Here is a 23698-nt window from a genome sequence, read left to right on the forward strand (position 1 = left end):
CCTTTGACATATCGTTTACAACGGTAGGCAGATGGGCGGATGTTCGTTTTTTAGCGATTGGATTGTAGCTCCCCGAATTATTTTGCCGGGTTCTGCCTTCCGCAATATCCAACCTGGCATTTCTCAACAGCAGATGCCGCTGTTTCGCTACCTGTGCTTAAAGAAAAAAGCATACTACTGTAGCTAAATAGCCAATTTACAAGCCTACTGTTTATCAATTAAAAGCTGAACTTAAGTGCATTCATAATACCAACGGCGCCCCATACCAAATTAAATCACAGGTACAACAATGGTGGGGGGTCAACATTATTATTTGCGTGTTAAATGTGATTCCAGATCATGATTGCATTTGTAGTAATGACGTGTTAAGAACACACATTACAATTAGCATTCTTTTCGAAAGCATTGCAATTTCGAAAAGAGTGGACAAGCAATTGTCTGCCTGATCACTCTATCAGTGACGTGTCACTTTGTTTAAGGAAATGTATAACTTGCAGTCGTCTTCAAAAGGGGATCCTGCACGACGCAGCTGGTTGCAAGATACTACAAATACAGGAAGCACAGGTCTAACCGTCTATGCGCACAGGGCATTATACAATTCCTTCGTTTTGTATCAATTATAGGCACGCTCCCTATACGATTGTGCAGCGACTCTCTTTGAACGCGGGGTACTGGGATGGTATGTGTTAATATTGTAACGATTTAACGATTGGAATAAATGTTTTATTTCTGTATAATATTTTACATATGGAATATACAGTAGCCTACTGCGATTCATACACTATGCTTAAAGTACGTTTTCTTGGGGTGGCAGAGACTCACTGAATAGGACAGAAAGCCTCCTTTAGTAAAAGCGCGTGCTTGGTGTTTATAGTATGACAGGCATTTTTAGGCAGTTGTGAAACTGGTGTTACTCGATTTGCTCAAAACCCAAAGACGCCCAGGAAACTGTACAATAGCCAATAGCCTACACCTACACCCCTTGGAAGAATTGCATATTTGAACCCAACTTGTTCACTTGATTTAAAATAATTGATATTTATTCTAGACTATTATGGAAACCTATCCTACAAGTAATTTGGTTCATTTTTAATTAAACATCATGTTTATTGTTTTGTTTAATTGGACAACCCGTTTCGCGCAATTATTAATGACATCAGGGCTCAGATAATGCTACTGTGGAAAATCTATACGAAGAAGTGGACTTTGTGAACTTGGATGTCAGATCCTTGGCTTGAGCGAATCTTCGAATCGTGACCGTATAAACAAAGGCAACAGAGGAACCACGACATGGATCCGGAGGGTGTTTTAAAGGTGCGTGCCATTTGTCGTTTTCCCTCGGTTCCTTTCGTTTGTTTTCTGTTAGCGTGTTTATGTGGGACAGTGTCGATGTGAACTGCGCTTAAAAAGACTGGAATTTTCTCCAAAGGATACAGGTTAGACGGTCAGGGCATATCCAGCTATACAAGAGGTGAGGTGTCATATAGGCAGATAGATCAAGCCATTGTTTCATTTTAAAATGTTCTAAACTGACTTCAAGTTTTTAACGCTGCGCATTTACATCAGCTTTAAAGTTCTTCCAAAAGAATAGGCCACTTTATTAGTATGATACGTATCAGCTTATGTTACCGCGTACTGTTCATTAGACATTGATGGTAATTTATTTTCAACCATGCCAATACTTTCGCTTGTATGTGTTACATTGTGTGCTGGTGTTCTCAGGAGAGACAGTTTCTCCCTCATAAGGCCTATTGCCCTTTTAGGTGTACTTTGTCCCTGACAAGTCATACCTGGTCACACTGGTCTCCAGTCATTCACCTGCCACGTTACTAATTTTGCATATAAATAAGAACGACCATAATTCAAATGAGCTCAGAATTTCGTTTTGCATGGGAACCTGACAAAACACCGAGCTGGCTCATATTTGTCATTCTGCGCTGCATAGGTAGTCTCATCAGCTAACCCAGTAACAAATGACTGGGTGTCCTCCCTGAAATTAAATTCAAATTCAAGTCTAAATCATTTCTATAACTTTGTATGAACAGTATTAATAATTTGAACAATTTGTGAGCTGTCCCTAAAAATGATACTCAGACTGTTCTTGTTGATGATTCACCACTTTCGTTTACTGCAGTTTGCCATTTCAGATTCCTCCCAACAGACTCATAATCAAAGAACCATAGATTAGGAAGTCCTGCAATAATGTCTCTGGTAGAGGTTGATTCTAAGAGTGTAAGACAGCAGATATAATCACCTATGCCAACAAGTCAACTTAATTTAGTGATTTCACAGATACTTTTCTCTTAAGTGACTTCCATTACAATTGAAAGTGACAGCAGTGCAAATAACCAGGGTAACTGTGAACACGGGTACAGAACACGCAGGAACACTATACGGTGAGCTCCACAACGTTTGGGACAAAGACATTTTTTTTCTTGATTTGACTATGTAATAAAATGATTCACACATGGGTGTGCACATGTGCAGCTTTTATTTAACAGCATTACTCTTTCACCATGTAGAAATGACAGGTGACCATTTCAGGTCACCATAATGTTTGGGACACATTTATGTTATGTAAATGAAAGTAGCCATGCTTATCCTTTATCGCATATCTTTTGCATGCAATGACTGCTTGAAGTCTGTGACCCATAGACATCACCAGGTGCAGCGCATCTTCTCTTGCAATGTTCTGCCAGGCCTATACTGCTTCCCATACTACCTCCTATACTTCTTCATTATGGTCTTTGGTCATCAGCAGTAGATGTCTTCCTTGGCCTACCAGGCCCTTTGTGATTACTGAGCTCACCAGTGCTTGATTTTGGTAAGCATGTGGCCTATGTCTCTGATATTATTTCTCTTTTCTCAGCCTCATAATTGTGTCCTTGACTTTCATTAGCAGAACTCTGGTCTTCATGTTGACAAAGGCCTATAACCGACTCCAAAGGCAATAAAGAGTGAGTCAAGACTAGATGACCAGACACCCGCAAAGTAATTTGTCCCAAACATGATGGTGCCCTGAAATGGGGGGAGGGGCTATGTATATGAAGTGCAGTAATTTCAAAATGAATAAAAATATCCTTTAATAAAAGCTGACAATCTGTACCTAACCCAGTTTGATTACACATCTAAAATTGTGCAATATAGAGACAAATCACAAAATATTTAATGCAAAAGTGAATCAGACCTGGCTACTGCACAGGTGAATGTAATGAGACATTAAGTGCATAAATACTTGCATAAAGGCTCTTTTTTACTAATAATTAGTACAGGATTTCAGTGATCTTGATGGTGCTGGCTGTAAATTAAAAAATGAAATGATCTACACTGCTGAATACAGTTGCTTTTTCTCACAAATTTTTGTTTGCATGTGTAAAATAATAAATATTTGCAATGAACACTATAATGAGAGTTGTGTATTTAAGAAAATGAGCTTACGTAAGTCACAGAATATTAGGCCGTAGATAAAACAAGCCACAGCTACTGTACATGGGTAGACATATGAAGGGGCTCTGATGAAAGGTCTTTAACAGGAATGTCAGAAAGGTGTCTGAACAGGCTTGATTTCAGTTAGGATTTAAAGATTAGGGCCTGATTTATTAAGACATACACAAAAACTAATAACATGACCAATCAATGGCTGTGTTATTAGTTTTGCATGCTATTGGTCATAGTAAATCAGATGTTGGTTAGATGTGGCTCTAGATGTTGGCTTAAGTTGGCTTTCCAGCTTTGGGAAGGCCCGTCAGGTGGTCTGTCAAATTCCCAGGACAGGGACAACATTAATAATGACATTAATTAGTAATATTCACCACAAGTTCACAGACCATTGGACTGTCCTCCTCCAAGGCCCGGGCCAATGTATCAGGTTGTCCAGCTCTAGCTTTCAGTGAGTGGAAGGCTATATGAAGGAAAGACTAAAATATGTGCTGTTTTGCTCTATCATGGGTGCTGTCCAGCCACCCCTGGGCATATGAAGATCAGTCCACCCATTATGTGTGGGGTTTCAATCAAAAGATTGATTATAGAGCTTTTGAAGGCTCAGTACTCTTATCATGGTTAGTGTGTGCTTTGCCTTCTTCTGTGAAATGAACAATGTTATAAAAATGAAAAGGAAGTTTTCAAAATGGGAACTGAATCTGGATTCATACAGAGGAAACACACACACATACACATATGACACACATGCGCATACACCCACGCACCCTCAAAAGTTTGATATGTTTGACAACTGCAGTTACACTGATATCTTGGTATACTCTCTGATTTTTACCTAAGCCTTTGTCTATGCACTTACTTACTAGTCTTACTACTTTTTGTCTAGCAGTTACTCAAGATAAATATTTTTTGTTCGAGGTAAAAGTGAATGTAAGATTCAAAGGTCTTCCTCAGCTTTTTATCTGTGTGCTTCTCTGTCTCTGTCAATTACAGATTGCAGGTACTTGCTTCAACCGTGCGCTACGCCACCTGATTTCAGTAATTAGCTTATTATCTTAACCAAGCAGGTAAAATAATTAGTGAAGTTGGGTGGTGTAGCGCACGGTCGGAGAAAATACCTGCAGACACCGCGGCCCGTAGGACGAGGAGTTGACTAGCGCTGCTGTATAGTGTAATGAATCTCTCTTCCTCTGACATTCAGGTCAACAGGAGTGCCTCTGTTCTTCCTCGTAGTCCTCTTCTTCGCTCACGGCCGCACTGTGTGAGCTGGTCCGAACCCCACCAGTCCTTGGCTCCACCCCTGCTGGCCCCTGGCCCCTCTCTTGCAGGTACACACAGGAAATGGTCCATTTCTGTTAATGCCACACCAGGCATTTCCAGTAAATTCATGGAAAACGGTAGCCTAGTACACATAGTTATACCAAACCAGGGCTTTCAGTTTACTATGTGCTGCATACCACACAATTGTGGCTGAATGGCCTATACTGGAGCCGACCACGCTGATGTTAGTGAGCATCTCTGAACAAGACCAGGAAGTTCACACAAGGTTTTGATATATATTGTTTTGTTCCCCGGGATGACATTTGCAAAGGGCTGGATGCTGTTAGTTTGGCCCAGCTTCATCTGCATGACAAATTCAAACGAGAAACCAGAGCTTGAGCACCCTCAACCAGGCACTGTTCAATTAGCATGTCGCCGGAAACATGTCGAACATGCTAATTCATTAGAGATGGCATCACTCAAACATGCCTATTACTGGAGCGAGGGGAAAAAATGGACTGGTATGCAAGCCATTCGGTCCTGCTCCTGTGCTTAGTTGTAGAGAACGCAGGGTTTGATCACTATGTAAACCCGACTACCGGTATGCTTTGAGCAAACTACAGTTGCAGTGCTATTGACATTTTTGCACCATCTACCTATGCTCATATTTAAGAAATAGAGATCATGTGTGTAATGCACCATATTTTCTTCAGAAAGAAAGTATGGCCCGTTAGCCACTGTTTACATTTTCATATTAAATGAAAAGCAATTTGATATTTTGCATTCATTTTTTTCCTACTGTACCCAATATGTACCGTACCATTAAGTCAAAACCAAGGTAGGCCAAACCGAAATTGGTTATTGTTACAATTCTAGAATACAGTCAATGGTTTCATCAGGGAATTGGACAACTGTTTTTTTTGTGTGTTAATTATCTGTTCATTTTAGAGATTCTTGGTTTCATTTTTTAAACATAGATGCTGCAGAAATGTGGTCTTAACATGTAGTCATGTGGCTTAAGGTACTGTATGTAGATTATAAACAGTGGGAGTTATCAGGAGGACTGTCATAGTTATGATTAGCAGTCCACTTTCACATATTCACCCTGTTGTGCATGTACTCATTTCATATTATTTATTATTAATTGCCTTGTTCTGAAAGTGCACTCTTTAGGTTCCCCCCCTGTAGTCTGTTGCTCGTTTCCCTCTTGTGGTTGGCTTCACCAAAATAGCATTGTGAAAACGTTTGTATATCTACTGTAGTAACATGTGTAGCTCTCGCAAGTAACCCATGATGTCACAACAAACTTACAGAAATGAAACCCTGTATGCCAACTGTCAGTTCAATGTGACAGTCTTTATCAGAAGTCCCCAAACCCTTGTCTGGGACTGCAAAATGGTCTGCTCTGTCAGGTATTACCAAGGACTTAAGGGATAGGTCACATCTGCTCACCTCAACTGGGTACTTGAATCAAAGTTGGTTGCTAAACTACAGAAGCTGTGGCTCTCCAGGTCTACAGAAAGAGGTGACAGGTACTTCTGTTCCAGAGAATGCAGTGTGTGTCTGAAGTGGGGTGACTGTGTGTGGCACTCCTTTGAATTTCACTTACTCAGCCTTAATGACTCATCTCCATGAGGGTTCATCAGTTTGCATGCTTGCACAATTGCACTTGCAATTGCTCTTAATGAGTTGCACAAATGTTCACATTGACACCTGCATTTTCACTTGCACCATTCACATTCGTAATACTTGTGCAAATAATTAAGACACACTGTCAAATGTAATGACATTTGGCACAAGTACGCACAGACAACAAAATACTTGCACTGACAGCCACTGACAGTTGTTCTCCTGCCTTATATTTCTCCACAAATATGAGTATCACTTGTGGCTTTTTAAAAACTTTCAAAACAGTTTTTATAAAACTATACATTATACTTTTCTTAAATCAGTAGAGCCCACCATCAGTTGGTGGACCTCTTAAAACAGCTTAGAAAAATTGCTTTCTTTTTGCGCAGAAAAGGAAAATAAACTGTTTATATATCAGCAGACCTCCTGGTTCATGAGCACTGGAGCAATGCAGGCGCTATTTTTGACTACCATGCTGTTTTGCTGGCATGTTTTTCACACATTTTGAGGCTAGCTTTAAGGATCTTGTTTTCCTCCTCTCTCCACCTTGTTCTCTCCCATTTGTGTGACATCCTGTGGTACATGATGAGACACATCTATAAAACCACTTGTCCAGGAGGCAAAAGCTTTTAACTGTATAGTCACACGTTGAAACATTACAATGCCTTATCAACGTGAATTCAAACTCTAATATTTCAAAAATGAATAATCCCTCTGTACATTTTTCTCATTTTCCAGAGGAGTTCTCCAACCCAGCAGTGATTGGTCACTTGGGTGGTTCACAAGGTTTTTCAGCCTCTCCGGTGTCGGTGAGGAAGATGCTCCTCTCTCTGCTCAACAGTTCGGGGGGGTCTGGGTACCAGCCCCTGTCGCAGCGTTCTCCCTCGTCTCCCCGTGGAAGCCCCGTGCCCAGAGAGAGCTCCCACACAAACTCAGACAACAGCGAGGAGGAGTCGGCCACGCGCCACTCCACGCTCGACGACGTTAACAGTGACAACGCGCCCAACAGTGACAACGCGCCCAACAGTGACAACGCGCCCAACCGGGACGGTGTGCTCAATGGAGACAAAGCGTCGCCGGTCGACGCCAAGGCGGACCAAGGCTACGCCCTGCCCCAGAGCAGTCCGATTATGCCCCGCAGGAAGCGCCTGTCCCGTCCCAGAAGGTCCCTCGGACCACGAACCCGTGTCCTTCGCACCGAAACCCCTTCGCCAACTGGACCGAGAGAGCGGACACCACAGTCAGGTAAAACTCCACCCCTGGAGCCTCAGCCAATCCGGTCTGCAGAGAAGCCCCGCTGCGTTTCCCTCTCTGCAAATCTGAACCACCTTCTGGGCACGGGGCTCCACCTCCCCTTCAAGCGCCCTGGGGCATTCGCAAACAGCCGAGAAGAGGGCCCCAAACAGCGCTCGCTGTCCGAGGCTCAGATCCCCCCAGGTACTTTTCTACAACTATTACCACTGACGCATGCCAGTGATCACACACAGGTGATGTGACCTATCACTTAAAGTTAGTCTATTCACCTAAGGTACAGTGCAGCCATCACACAGGAAATCAGCGCCCTCCTCACATATCACTCACAAGTAATCCATTCAGGTAATCAACATTCAAGTCCGTGGTCATCCACAGGTAATCCATAAGGTTCAACTTCACTTCAGACACAGGGCAGCCAGCACATACAGGTAATTACCCCTCAGCCCAGACACCAGGCATTGATCACGAACAGGTAGTCTTCCCACGCATCAATGCTCTCTCCAAGGTGATATTCCATGGAGCTAATCAACACTCACCCCAGGTACAGGGCAGCGGTCTTATCCAGAGTCTTACTATGTTTTTCAGGGCACAGAAAGGACAGAGATTGCAGTGAGAATCCTCATACTCCTGATGATGTCCTCAGATCCAACTGTGGCCTGGAAAAGGTGGGAGTAACCCCTGACCCCCGGACATGTGACCACTGAACACAGGTCATTTACAGTAGTTCCAGTGTAAAAGTGAGCAATCGCAACTGAAGGTCAATGGTACTGCTGTTTCACTGCTAATGCCACTGGCCTCAGGGACCAGAGTAGAGTGGAGTAGAGTGGAGTGGAGAAAAGTTGTGTTGAGTCGAGTCGAGGCGACTTCTATGTTTATGTTCACATTTGAAATAAGATGGCTGCTGTAACTTGCTGTGTATTTTGCAGGAGAACGCTCACTTCATTGTGGTGGACATGGTGCTGGAGGCATTGGAGGGGGCAAAATGTGCAGTCTTTGGTCATAAGGAGGGTGGGTTGTCACAGAGCTGCACAGACTGCATATGGGAGACCTCCCAGAGCAAGACCAAAAAGTGCTGCCCTCAGCCCATACAGCACTCTGCATCTACAGCCTCCTCTGACAGTGGCTACGTAGGTAAGACAATACAGCAGATACAGCATCCACTAAGCTACATGCACACAGAAAGATCTCTGTAAATTACCTCAGGACCTATATTAAAGGGATATTCCCAACATTTTGGGAAAGTCTTACCCATATCAATCTTATCTTTGATACCAATTTCATCCCTGTGCATCCAGGAGACAAATATTTGACAATATATACAGGCTGCATACTACTGTAACTGCTATCTGGCTGATAGAAGCAGCATTCGTTTTGCTATTTGGTGATAGAAATACACCTTCTACTTGCATCTCCAAAAGCTGAGTTATTTACACTTGCACCTTGAGAGTTATACACATGCACCTATAACGAGTAAAAATAAAAACAGAAAAACAAGATCTTAGTAGTTTTAAGCTGAATTTTAGTTGATCTAAAATCAGAACTGTAACCATGACATATACAAAAACATTAACCATGTATCCATCTACTGGGCACAGTGATTAGTAGCTTTTCAATGGTGCATGAAATGTGAACTATGCCTTTAAGAATGACTGGTTTAGATATAGAGGAGGTGTTGTGACGTGTAGAAATGACCATCTGTAGGAGGTGCAGTGGTTGATGATGGCATGACTCTGGAGGAGGTACTGTGGTTGTTTTACCAGCGCTAAGGACTGAATGTTAAATCACTTGCTTAATTCCCTTACAAGGTGTCACCAAGTGTTACCTAGTTTTAAGGTATTAGAAAATGTGTTTAAATCTAAAACCAGGTACCGCTGTTTTTATTTTGAGTTCTTTGACAACAGTCTTGCTGCAGCTGTACAACAAAAATATTCAGATTTTGACAGACCTAATTTAAACATTTTACAATTTGTTTGATTCTTTTGATGCCTTTTAATTTACAGAAGCAGGAACTTTATTACCACAGCTTTTCTATACAACATTTTGCTGATTACACACACACGCACACGGACATGCCATTACAGGTTGTACCTCATCTGCAACATAAGAAACATGTTGCTGGATTGTCTGCCATTCCACTGTTGAGGAGTGATGTCATGTTTCTGTTCCTCAGAGTGGTGTAGCCCACAGTCCTTCTCAGCCTGCTCCAGCTCTCCTTCCCCCACCCAGGACCAACCACCTCTCTCAGGTTTGAGTCACAAAAAAAATCCATTTTGCAACACTTTCTCCTATTACATAATTTTTATTTAAATCAGCCTTTGTGTTCCCCACCCCATGTTCCATCTCTGTTCACCTCATCCATGCACTCTGTACTTAGTCCACTCATGTTTTTTTTATCTTGAAATCAGAATCACTTTGTCTCTTGTTGTTTCGCCTATTTTTAACCATTAGAAATGAGATAGGCTCACAAAGTTTTTACTAGTTGGATATAATAGCATGGATTGATTATGCTAGAGTCCATTTTCCCTCACGTACTGGATCTAATTGTAAGTGAAGTTACTGGAGTTAACTACATCGTAGGTGTTTAGTTAAGCTAAGCAAGCTTACATTCTAACAAGCTAACAGGAAATGTGTGCTTGCAGATCATTACATGTCACATCTTTAAAACCTGACATAAGGGGAGTTAGTGATGTACTACAGAGCTTTGTTATTTAACAAGGGCTCTCCCATTTGACCAGGATGGACAAATATTTACACAGAAAACTGGAAACTAAGTGGAAGTTACTTGAAAAATGATGTAGTTCTCTACCTTTTTCAACATACTGTTTCTCAAGAAAATAAGACTGTCAACAGTTTTTTATAATGAACTGATTTTTACATTGTTAAGAAACAATAATATATTGATGAGCTCAGCAGTTGCAAAAAACCTGGTAGTCACAGAAGACCGCTGAAGTGCATCTTTCAATTGTGAAGAAAACCCCCATTTCAGCTATCAAACTGATCAGGAATACTCTCCAAGATGTAGGCATAGATGTGACAAAGACTTAAATAAAGAGAATACAACACCAGCATAACCTCAGGTGCATTGCTGCAGTGGTAAACCTCCAGAACAGAATGGCCTGGTTGACGCTTGCTGGAACAAACATTTATGGAAAAGATGCCAAACTGTTGGAAATAGGTGACTGCTGCAGCAAGATTAATTCTAAAGTGTCCAGAAACATCTTATCTGCTGAGATACAACCAAATGCCTCAAACTCTGCTTGCAGCAGGACAGTGACCCTAAACGCATTGCAACAGAAAGTGGAATGATCTTGAGTCCATTTAACTTTAGTTCCACTTGCTGAAGACAAGACTGATGGCAAAAATCCCCCACAACAAACAGGAATTGAAGATAGCTACAGTACAGGCCTGGCAGAGCATCACCAGGGGAGATACCCTCATTTGAAATCATCGAATGCAAAGTCTTTGTACAATTACAGGTGCTTTTGGTCCTCAAGGGATTATATATAAAAATGGCTTATACAACCATATCAACCCTTTAAATATAGCTGACAGTCTGCATTTGAACCTTGTTAATTAATTTCAAATCCAGTGTGCTGGAGTACAGAGCAACAAACATTGTGTGTCCAAATACTGTACTTCTTTTGATGTGCATGTGGAAGTATACCACATTTCAATCTTCATTGGCCATCTCTGAGTGTGACTTTGCTCATGGTCATTAAGATTGGAATCTTCTGTTCTGTGTGCAATCTGTGTGTCTGCGTTGACAAACTGAGTTTTAATCTCTTCCTCTTTCACTCCTGCTTCAGATGCTGACGAACATGAAACTGACAGTGATTCCAGCACAGTTCCCAGGTAACACCACTGCTGACATTCTGAAGAATCATTCCCTAGTTCCTTCTACAGTACTTTTCAAGAGGGATTTCAGACAACTGCTGTACATGGTTTGAGTAATGTGCGTGAAGCAAACGTTCTGCGTGTGTAATGCTGGAGTAGCATATGTGTTGTAAACAAAATGTTGCGGGTGTGCATGTATTGTAGTAGTGATTCTTATTCTCCCGCCCAGCTCCCCCCAGTTTCCCACAATCTGCTGCTCAGCGGAACTCCTGGCTCTGCAGCTGGTGTCTGCGTTCAAGAAGCAGTGGTATGCCAAGGGCGACCTCAGCGTCACCAGCCTAGACTCTGCCCTACAGGAAGTGAGCATTACCACGGTTACACCCCCACCCCCGCCACCCACACACACAAACTCACACAGTGACAGTGTGTTTGTAATGTATTTGCATTAGTTCTGCTCAGAAACCACCATGCCCCACAGTCACCACTCTGTCTTTGGCAGAAATAAAACATGCCAGGGTAGAAGGAACTGTGTAGGGATGGGCAGCATATATTTGAAATATGTTTTTGCATGTATGTATTTCATATGTAATGTAGGTTTCTCACTTAATTTTCTGTGTCCACCCACGAGGCAATCTACCCTTTGTATTGCAGTTTGTAATAATTATTGAGCAAGGAGGAAATTACTATTAGCACAGGAAACCACGCGTCCGGGGTGAAACCAGCAGCACCACAGGGAGTATGTGCTTCATTACTGTGACTCACAGCTCCACTCCTTGTTGACTGTGACATACAGCACCACTGAGTCTCTGCTTACTGGCTTTGACTGACAGCACCACTGAGTCTCTGCATACTGACTTTGACTGACAGCACCACCGAGAATCTGCTTACTGATTGACCCACAGTACCACCAAGACTCCGCTGACTGACTGTAACTCACAGTACAGAGGCCCTTTTGACTCTTGACTGTTTCCTTGACAGTTTTTCCCTAGCAATGACTCTATGGCAACAGAGGACATCCTCACCCTGGCCAACGAGATCAGACAGAAGTCCAGGATGAGGGGCACTTTGGCATGGGCTCCACCTCGCTTCCAGATCATCTTCAGCACCCACCCCAGCCAAAAGTGAGTGGGCAGGTGGGGGGTGGTAGGTGGTAGGAGCAGGTGATGAGAGGAAAGGAGTATTGGCAGATTCAAGTGGGGTCTGAAACAGGCACATACACTCAGTGTATGAGCACTTTACTAGGCATTTATTAGACTACTTAAAGCTATAATGCGTTGTGTGTTCAGAGATGCTCTTCTGTACACCACTGTTGTAGTGTGTAGTTATTTGTGTTACTGTCACCTTCCTGTCAGCTTTGACTGCTGCTCACTGGATCCTTTGCCAGGTCTGCATGCTTTTATGCATTTAGTTGCTGCCACACGATTGGCTGATTAAATATTTGCATTAACAAGCTGGTGTACAGGTATGCCTAATAAAGTGCAAATTGAGTACATGCTTACTGTAGTGCCGTTGTTCATTAAGGGTTTTCTGTTCAGCGCTGTTGCTGTCATCTGGTTTGTTATGAGATGAAGTACCTCTTCCCCTTTCTGAAGGAGGACTAGAACTTCCTTCCTTGTGTGTGCGTGCATGCGTGCCAGTGCGCGTTTGTCTATGTGGGTGGGTGCGTTGTGGGTCACCTATACACCAGCCAGACCCCTCGGTTCTGCTACATTGGGACACCTGTCACCTGCTCTCTGTTCTGGCCCCACGGTGGTGGAATGACCTTCCTGTGGAATATCAGAACAGCGCAGTCTTTGACCATTTTCAAGCACAGACTGCATCTCTTCAGGCTGCACCTTTCCCTCCTTACCCCACTACCATGAATAACATTGTGTGTGTCATGGATTATAATAGCACTTATGTATAGTTATTGCCAAAAGTGGTATGCTAGTTGATAAGTTGTTTTTCAAGGGTTCAATTTGTATCTATGTGATCATGCTAGGACTCGGAACTGTACACCCCTCTAGGGTCCTGAACGTATTTGTTCCTGGGTTTGATTTGCACTTCATTGTACGTCACTCTGAATAAGAGCCTCTGCTAAATGCTTTTAATGTAATGTAATGTAATGTAATGGGTGTGTTTGTCTGTGTGGGTGGGAGTGTCTGTACACATTTGGCCAGCATTTCTTAGAGAACCAAGAAACCAGTAAGTGAGGTGACAACCCTCAGTGGGAAGAAAAAACACTGAAACAATGTCCAAAATATCCATTAATATCTTTAAAATGTTGAGATACACTCAGTGGCCACTTCATTAGATACACCTGCTGGATGGTGCAGACCAGAGAGAGAGAGGCAGCTTGTTCCACTGTCTCGGTGCGGCCACAGCAAAAGCCCTGATTCCTCGCTCTGGAATCGCTAGTGTAGTGAATATCTAGGGTGGAGTATCTAGGCTGTCTGAGCATCCTTGTCTTCTCCAGGCGCAGCGAGGTTGTGGCTTCCCAGCATTACCTCTGTGCGGGCTGTGGGACTCAGGTGGAGGCCAGTGAGTATCATCAAGAACATCCAGCTGCAAAGCTCCCACTGTATTACTGTCAATCAATCAACCAAGCTAGAGCTGATTTGATGTGCAGCAAGGATCACAGATAATAACATGCACAGTTGATAAGAATACAAACAAAATGAATAGACATATTCCCTGTCGTGACACTTGGCAATTTCCCCACCAGAGTACCTGAAGAAGCTACGCTACTGTGAGTACCTGGGCAGATACTTCTGTGACTGTTGCCATAGCAACGCAGAATCTGTTATCCCGGGCCACGTGCTTGAGAAGTGGGACTTTGGCCGCTACCCGGTGTGTAATTTCTCACACCGGCTGCTGGAAAGTGTGTGGCATCGGCCACTCTTCAGCCTGGCCTGGGTTGGCACAAACTTGGTTTCCCGAGCCCGCGAGCTGGCCCGCTTCATGGTGCGTATATACACACACGCACACATAACTTAAAGGGTAATTACATTTCTTTTTTTACCTGGGTCTTATTTTCGTAGTATTTTCCATCGCTTCTTTTGATTCGGATAGTATTTTAGCCACCTGTTTCATTGTCAAGGGTTTTTTTTTTGTTCTCTGTCTCAATACCTTCAGAAGGCCATCTATATGGCATATCATCCATCCATCCATTATCTTAACCCACTTATCCTGAACAGAGCCTATCCCAGCATACATTGGGCGAAAGGCAGGAATACACCCTGGACAGGTTGCCAGTCCATCGCAGGGCACACACACCATTCACTCACACACTCATACCTACGGGCAATTTAGACTCTCCAATCAGCCTAACCTGCATGTCTTTGGACTGTGGAGGAAACCGGAGTACCCGGAGGAAACCCACGTCAACGCCGTCCATGTGCTTTTCCTGAAGTCCAGTTTATGTAAACGTCTTATTTGGAAGTGAAAATTAATCAAATGAAGAGACTCAACAACTTCCTCATAATAGTCTAATGAATAATCAGCCTTTGCATCAGGTTTAGGATTTGAACGTTCCACGTTATCTTGTAAAAGTGAGCCACGCACCACTGTAAACAATACATTTTCATGCACACAGAATAGGTAAGGATGGTAGGTGAATTCTAGTTCAAAGTTCAAATTATTTTTACATTTAATTTTAGTGAATACATTTCATCTTCAAGAAAGAGACTGGGCAAAAATAGGATTCATGGGAGAGAAGTTGAAGTTGACAGTGCAACTTTTTGGATGACACTGGTCCCATTATTTCTGGCGGAAATCAGATGAAGCATTTTACAGAAAGCCATAATACCAACAAGCATGGTGGTGGTAGTGTGGTGGTACAGGGATGCTTTGCTGCCTCTGGTCCTGGACAACTTTGGGAATTGGAGTACAATAATGTCATTATTGTACTCCAGTGCCCTCCCCAGTCACTAGATCTTGATCCAATAGAGCACCTTTGGGATGTGGTGGACAGGGAGATTCACAGCATGAATATGCAGCCAACAAATCTGCGGCAACTGTATGATGTCAACATGGACCAGAAGGAGTCTCTTGGAAGGAATATTTCCAGCACCTTGTAGAATCCATGCCACAAAGCATTCAGGCTGTTTTGGGGGAGGTCCTACCCTGGACTAGAAGGGTGTACCTAATAAAGTGTATATTACAGGGGATATTCAGTGACATTATATTTATTTATATGATCCATAATAATTCAATGTATCTAGTATTTACAGATGAAACACTGATTTAATTATGACCACTCTTTTCCATCACAGGAGCTTCAGGAACAGCTGCTGGCCATTAAGAAGCTGCTGACAGCATGCAGATTATCAGATAGGTGATGACTCTATCATAGCTGCTGCTATCTGTTTCTCTTTATTTCTCTCTCACACTGACAAAATTTGTCTCTCTATCTCAGTATCAGTGCTCCATACTGCAGCTCTGTCCACTGCTAGACACCACTGCTGATTCTCCTGGTTGCTGTGTTCCTTGTTGCTAGCGTCTTGGAGGAGCTGGAGCAGTTGCCTGGGCACCTAACACAGGAGCCCATCCTCCTCTCCATGGACGACTTTCAGAGGATCAAACGTGGCCAGCTGGTACCCCAGACACGAGCACTGCTACGGACAGCCATCACTCACGTGGACAGCTGCCAGGTTCTTGTCCTCAATGTCTTTTACCCAAACAAGGCTCCTCTAGTCTTCACAGAAACCAATATTCACCCTCAATACACCCCACTCTAAGTACACTCCATCCTCACTAACGTCCACCCAAGCTAACCTCAAAATGGGCAAAATGGCCTCCACCCCCATTAACCTCCCTCCAAGTTTCCCAAAGACTAACCCTCCACCCTGAATAGTTTCCACTTTCAGTATGTAAGCTAACCATTACATTACATTACATTTACATTAGGAGATGATAACCTTGGTAACACTTTATTTTACAGCCTGTTAATTGCATAGTATTTACTGAGTAAATACTGGGTACTTATTATTTTGAGGTACGTACTATGAAACGGGCTGTAAAACATACTTACGTAGTACTTACATATGGTACGTACCTGTGGCGTCTTGTGAGCTGAAAATTGGTGGGGCACAAAACATTCCTTACTAATTCTCAACCTGTTTTCTATCATTTTCATTGATTAACAACCGTTAATGATCTGACTAATCAATCGGAAATAATAGATAAATCTGGTAGATAACAGAGTGGTGTAGTGTAAGCCTAGGCTAGGCTACTTGGCGATTAAATTATATTTTTCACAGATAAATAAAATTTATAATATAATACGAAGACATGGTTTGTTACTTGCCAATTGATTCGTCCCCACAATTGCACGCTTGTTGATGAAGAGAATGAAATGAATGAAAACTGTCACACTGTCTTAGCATTTCATGTTTCCTGTCTTGTGTCCCAGTTCACTTTGCATAGTCTTTTCTGTCATTCATTTCTTTGTCTGGTTATCAATTCCCTTCACTCACACCTGTTTGTCAGATTGTAATGTGTTTAGACCATTCTTTCCAGCATTTTTCTACCTGCCTGTTCTGTTTTCTGACCTCCTTTGTGTACCCCGACTTCTGTTTTTTGGATTACCCCTCTGTGTTTGATTACCTGCTGCCGGACTTTGCTTGAACTGTTGGACTTCATTCCCAAACAAATGTTTGGAAGTTGCCTTTGTGAGCACCTTGTTGGCAAGAAAGGCACGTTAGTGGGGAACAGCCTTTTGGGCCTCTGGGGCTACTGAGTGTGACGACTTTATTCCTTTTGCCACTGTGATGAGGAAAGTCTTTGACTGGTCAGCTGTGTGGCACTCTGTGGCTTGTCAGCTCCTTTGCCAGCGAATTTTGAACTTTGGCGGCCTCTGCGGGCTGAAACAACATTTCTGCATGGACTTTCTGAAGAAATGAAAGATGAAATGATTACCTGTGAGCTCCCTTAGACTCTAGTCGGTCTAATTGACTTGGCCATCCAGGTTGATTCTCGGTTGCAAGACCGGTAGACCGAGAGACGTATTAGGAACCCCTGTCAGACCAGTCTTCGCCCCGCACTCCAGTGAACAGATCCTAGTCACGATGCAAGTCGACCGCACCTGTCTGTCTATACAGGAGAGACAGAGATGGATTGCTGAACAGCTGTGTTTGTACTGCGCTGTCCCTACACACTTCCTCACCAAGTGTCCAGTAAGAAAGAGACTTAAAGGAGGGGTTACTTACCAGCACATCCATGGATTCTACCTTCTGCTCAATTCTGCATGTTGTGGTTTCCTGGAAGGAAGCCCAACAACAAGTGCAGGTTCTGATTGACTCGGGGTGCAACGCCAACTCTAGGTGCCCTGCCTTGATCAGCCGACAGAAGATTCCCACATCCCATCTGACGATGGTTCTTTGCACTTTCTAGTGCCCCCCGGCCAAAGTCGACAGTGTCACTGCCCCCACAGGAATTCTGGTCTCTGGGAATCATTGTGAAGAAATGTATTTCTATGCCTTGAAGTTGCCTCATGTCCCCATGGTGTTGAGCAGACCCTGGCTCTTATCACACTACCTGCAGATTGACTGGGTCCAAGGCACTATCACTGGCTGCCACATCACCAGTCTCTACTCTGTTTTCGGTCCTACTACTCCTGTTCTGACCATCGAGGAGGTGCCCTCGGATCTGCCCAACGTGCTATCTCTGTACCATGACCTCCACAAACAAGCCAGCTTCCTATCATCGAATCTCTCCTACGATTGTGGCAAGGACCTGTTCCCAGGCACTATGCCCCCCAGAGGCTGACCCTTTTCCCTGTCTGCACCTGAAGCAGAGGCCATGGAAAAGTACATTAGTGAGTCTCTGGCTTCTGGTCTCATCTTCCCCCACTGGAGCAGACAAGTCCCAAGACAAGTCCCAAGCCTCTGTCGACTATCAAGGCCTTACTGACATCACTGTTAAGAATTGCTAGACAATTGTTATCGTCTCCTCTGCGATCTCCTCTCTACAAGGCAAGAAGTTCTTTACTAAACTGGACCTATGCAAGCCTACCACCTGGTCCACATTAGAGATGGGGACAAGTGCATGATGCTATAGCAATCCCTACGAGTATCTGGTGATGCAGTTTGGGTTGACCAACGCACCGGTTGTTTTTCAGTCCATGATCAATGACATCATGCAGGACACGATATCTTATTTTGTCTTTGTGTACCTGGACGACATCTTGATCTTCTCCTCACTCGAAGAACGTGTCTAGCATGTCTGTCAAGTCCTCCAGCGTCTCTTGGAAAATCAATTATTCGAAGCTGAGAAATTCAAAGCTGAGAAATGTGAAATCCAACAGTCAACCATCCGGTTTCTGGGATTTATGGATTCCCAAGGCCAAATAGAAATGGACCATGACAAGACTGTCATGGTCTGGCCTACCCCAACTACCCGTAAAGAATTTCCTGAGCTTTGACAATTTTTATAGGTGCTTCATTCGGAATTACAGCTCCGACACAACCCCTTCCACAACCTTCACCTCGACCAAAGTCACTTTCACCTGGTGTCAATAAACTGATAGAGCGTTTCAAGAACCCAAGAGATGCTTTACCTCCGCTCCCGACCCTGAAAAACAGTTCACCCTTGAGGTGGATGCCTCCGACACTGGTGTCGAAGCAGTACTTTCTCAGAGAGCTCCTGATAACAAAGTTCACCCATGCACATTCTTCTCCCGCTGCCTAACTCTTACAGAAATAAATTACAGCATCGGTGACTGAAAGCTGCTTGCTATTAAGCTGGCATTTGAAGAGTGGCATCATTGGCTGGAGGGTTGCAGCATTCTGTTCAAGCTTTAAAAAGCAATCCTGCCCCCAATGACATTCGATCGCCTCTTTGTTCTGAAACCTGTCTGACCACAAGTTCCCTATCCTGGGTTACCTCACGTCCCTGGATGGAATACACCCAAAACCCCCTGCCTGTCTCCTCCATGGGTCTGTCCCTATTGGCCTGTTACCTTGGCTACCAGCCGCCGGAGGGAGAGAGAGGTGGAAGTTCCAGCTGTCGGGCATTAAAAAGAGCTTGTGCCACACTTCTACATTACATTACATTAATGGCATTTGGCAGACGCTCTTATCCAGAGTGATATACAGTTGATTTGACTAAGCAGGAGACAGTCCTCCCCTGGAGCAATGCAGGCTTAAGGGCCTTGCTCAAGGGCCCAACGGCTGTGCGGATTTTATGATGGCTACACTGGGGATCGAACCACTCACCTTGCGGTTCCTAGTCATGTACCTTAACCACTACACTACAGGCCGCCCTTCTGCTTCTACACACAAGAGGTTGGCTGAGCGCCATCGACGCCCAGCTCCCCGGTACACCGGTGGGACAGAAGGTCTGGCTTTCATCCCTCTATGCACAGCCTGCGGCAAACTTTCACCACGGTTCATTGGTCCTCCATCACCAGAGTCATCAGCCCCGTCCAACTGAATCTCCCATACCGCATCCTTCGGGTTTTCCCACATCTCCCGTGTCAAGCCCTTCAACGTGTCCCGACTCAGCCCTCCTGCACGGCCCTCCATTCTTTCCAGCATTCTTCTACCTGCATGTTCTGTTTTCTGACCTCCTTTGTGTACCCCAGCTTCTGTTTTTTGGATTAGCCTTCTGTTCTGTGTTTAATTACCTGCTACCGGACTTTGCGTGAACTCTTGGCTTTTGATTCTTGGATTATGTTTGGTATCTCTGCCTGTTTGGACTGCTTACTCCTGTATGGACTTGTGCTTGTGATAATGACTATGAGCGTTTTTACCTCTGCTGTACCTGTTTGCTAGAATTCAACCACTGCTTGCCTGATCTGCCTGTCACTTAATAAAGAGACTTATCCTGCCTACTTCTGTGTTGCGATTGGTTCTTCGGTCCTAACCCCTGACAGAAAATAGGTTGAGATCAATGATTAGTTTAAAGCTCATTTTGAACTCATGAGACACCATTGGTACTTGATTTTGTTTCATACTAGAGTCCACTCTGCACTCACTGTACTCTACCCTCAGTGTGGGCCAGGTGGGGGCATGTGGGTGTGAGACCTTGTGTGCTGCAGGTGTCCTGTACTAAAGATCACAGCCCTGTGCTGAGCTGTGCCCTCTTGTTTCCAGATTTGCCTGGCCAGGGGCTTCATCTGTGAGTTCTGCAAGAAAAAGGATGTACTGTTCCCCTTTCAGACTGGGACCTGCAAACGCTGTAGAGGTAGGAATTTATAAAGCACTATGGGCCTTACCACTCATTTCACAGGTTCTTGCACTACTGAGTCAGTTTATTGGATAACAAGACATTGTTTATTGTGCCAATCTTTAATGGCTTGGGCAGAGCTTGAGTACATATCCCGAGATGCTAGTACCTGGTGTAACCAGTTTGCACGCCGAGAGGTATGATAACTGTGTACTGTAAAGCAATATGTGACTTTGCCAGACAGGGTCAGGGTGAGACAACTCCAGCTATTTTAAAACCGGAGCCACTGTGTTTCAGAGAACCTCTGTCTGATCTTTAAAAATGGGTTTCTGCTAAGTGATACACTGTCTTTCCTCCAGACTGCAAATCCTGCTTCCATACTGAGTGCTTCAGGAACGAGGAGTGTCCAAAATGCCTGAGGATTCAGTTTCGCAGAACACTGACAGACTCTGAACTCAACTTAACTCCTGACTGAGTACAATTGAGTAGAATCATATTTAATTCTTATTTTCCTTCTTCTTTCCTTTGAATATATAAGCAGCTACATGGTGCAATTGTCCTCAATGTTTTGTGGAGGGCAGCTGCTTTTTCAACTGGACAAACTGTGGCAAAGATGAAATCTCAGGTGTTGTTCTGACATCATACCTCTGAGTACAGAAGATTTACTTGAATTGGACTCTGGCACATATTTGGCCTTATGAAGTGTGAAGTGTGTACCCTGGAGACGCATTCTGCATGGTGACATAATTTTGCACGCGAGGCAGCTCACTGCTGTTATTCTGAATACTGTGTATTCTGAAAGCATGAAATGCTATGCATTGGCAATCCGATAAGCAACGCATCGCAGTACAGTAATGTCTAACCTCAGGAAAGCACAGCCCTGCAGTACAGTAATGTCTGGCTTTAGAAGAATGCAGTACTGTAGTACAGTAATATGTGGCCTTAGGGGCATGCTGTGGAAAACATGACAATCACTTTTCCATATTATCACACAGGATACTATTATATTTTACTCTGTCTTGCTGTGTTACTTGATTCTGGAATGCTCTATAGGAGGTTCAAGTGCTTCTAGTGGTGTACAAGTTATGGCTGTTCTGGCTTGGGCCACACCCCTTCAGGAAAAGTCCTACTTTAAGAACATGGAATCTTTAGCTCCATTGGTGGCAAAGCCAGGTTTGTGTGTGTGTGTGTGTGTGAGTGTGTGCGTGCATGCGTGCGCGTGCATCTGTCTGTCTGTGTGTACGTGTGCATGCACAGGTGTGTTTCTATGTATTTGTGTGAATGTTTGTGAATGTTTACTTTCATAACTGCGCCCTTTAAATCTCTGGCATACTTTGAAAATGTTGCCAATTGCAGTGTCCTAATAAATGTATTTTCTTACATGGAGGAACTGATGCCTCTGTAAGAGCAGCTGTTTTTAAAATATTGCTGTGGGGCTTTCCCAGTTGTAATTATGGTAATAATATAAGCTACAGAGAGCTTTAACATAATGGGAGGGTAAAGTGGAGTATTCAGTGTTGTTTAATGACAAATGCAATTGAATAAAACTTGAACATTGTAAATGCGAGGCAATCTACAGGTCAGGATCACCATCACATGCTTTGGAAAAACAGTTCATCATACTTGCTGCTCTTCTTTGAAGAAAAAAATAAGAAATTAATTTTAAAAAGAAGTCATTTGTTGTATGTAGCAGCATGTGCTCCAATACTCTGCAGTGATATTGATAACACATGCTTGCTCCAACTTCACTATGTTGATCCTTCAGTGGTGTTTAAATTCCCTGTGTTTAATCCTGCCCAACACCACGGGACTACTCAGTACAGGTGAATCACCAGTATGATCATTAATCAAGCATACATACTGTATATTTCTGGCTACAACCTAACCAACATATACAATCTATCTAACATTTTCCCCCACAGAGATTTCCCCCATTGTCTCCTCACATCTTGGCCTTTTGTTAATGCAACCTACATTGTATTAGCATCAACCAAGGGGATTATTTGTGACAATCCCCTTCAAATATTTGATGCATGAAGGAGACTAGGCAAGGTATTTTTGAGCTGATTTGTTGGATCAAGACCAAACCAGATAACCACAACACTGTTCACAGAACCACCTTAAAAGGTGAAAGCATTAATTTAGTTTCTCTTGTACTACTGGTATCACATTAAGGGACAAGCTTTGTGTCTTTCTCTGTGTCTGTGTTGAAATAAACATTTATGCATTGTACTTATGTGTCCTTGACCATCTTTTCTGGAGTTGTCAGAATCGAAGTGGAACATAACTTTAGTCTATGAATGTAATTTCATACATTAAAGTGTGCCAATGTTGAGGTATGCAAATGTGTGAATAGTGCTTCACACCGTGCCTACGAACTTGACTGATTCCTTCCTCCTTGGAGAGGATATGAGCTGTGCTGGGTTAACGCATCACAAAAAAAAATCTCATACAACTAAAAAGTCTGCCAAACCAGTCTCGTCAAGTGCTCTGTTTCAGTGCATTTTAAGACAATCGCTCCTTTGTGCGCATTGCAAATGGTGAACTGGTACAATGACCAAGCATGTTTCCTTTTTTCATTGTTGTGGGTGTTTAATTAACTCATGACCATATAACACTCAACACGCCTAACAGTCTTATCTCATAAGATAAGCATGTTTAGAATGTGAACTTATTATCAACTTCTCAGGCTAAAAATAAAAATACATATCTATCGATATCTCATGTCAATCTTCTGTTTTTGCAGTGGCTTGAAGTCTTCTGCACAGTCCAATACAAAAGCACTTGTGCTTGTTTTAAGTTGTGGTTGTGGCATAAACAAGCTCTATGTATTTTACCATTAGATGTAAAATCACTAAGAAGTGAAAGAGAAAAAACCTTAAAATAAAATATATGGTAGGCCTATGTGAAATCTAAAGGAAACGGGTATTAATATTATTATTGGCAGGGGTGCCATAAAGGGTTGGGGGGATGTTACGATAATTACAATGGCCCTGACTGACAGGGGTCCTCAAAAGGTAGAATGTACAATTTTCTTGGTTGATGGTACGCAATGTGTGATCTTTTTATGGGCCCAAATGATTATTTGTATTTCTGTCACTTAATGACAGTGAGCTGGCCGGCTATGTGAGGGGAA

General features: G+C 43.3%; 1 protein-coding gene across 2 annotated transcripts; it reads left to right on the forward strand.

The window, feature by feature from the left end:
- Positions 1-524: 524 nt before the first annotated feature.
- Positions 525-22794, forward strand: rubcnl (rubicon like autophagy enhancer). 2 transcript variants are annotated; one of them, XM_061236789.1, is made up of 15 exons: positions 525-1314; positions 4640-4766; positions 7066-7764; positions 8167-8246; positions 8508-8712; positions 9752-9826; positions 11388-11433; positions 11645-11774; positions 12394-12536; positions 13871-13935; positions 14120-14358; positions 15669-15730; positions 15893-16046; positions 20490-20580; positions 20922-22794. In XM_061236789.1, exons 1-15 carry the CDS (start codon positions 1291-1293, stop codon positions 21035-21037), a joined length of 2256 nt encoding a protein of 751 aa, XP_061092773.1. In that variant the 5' UTR covers positions 525-1290; the 3' UTR covers positions 21038-22794. The 2 variants fall into 2 exon arrangements, with proteins under 2 accessions (XP_061092773.1, XP_061092775.1); XM_061236791.1 differs by having other exon boundaries at positions 7066-7572.
- Positions 22795-23698: the final 904 nt, after the last annotated feature.

This window comes from Conger conger, chromosome 3 (assembly GCF_963514075.1).
Source record: "Conger conger chromosome 3, fConCon1.1, whole genome shotgun sequence".
In the NCBI taxonomy this organism is placed as follows: Eukaryota; Metazoa; Chordata; class Actinopteri; order Anguilliformes; family Congridae; genus Conger; species Conger conger.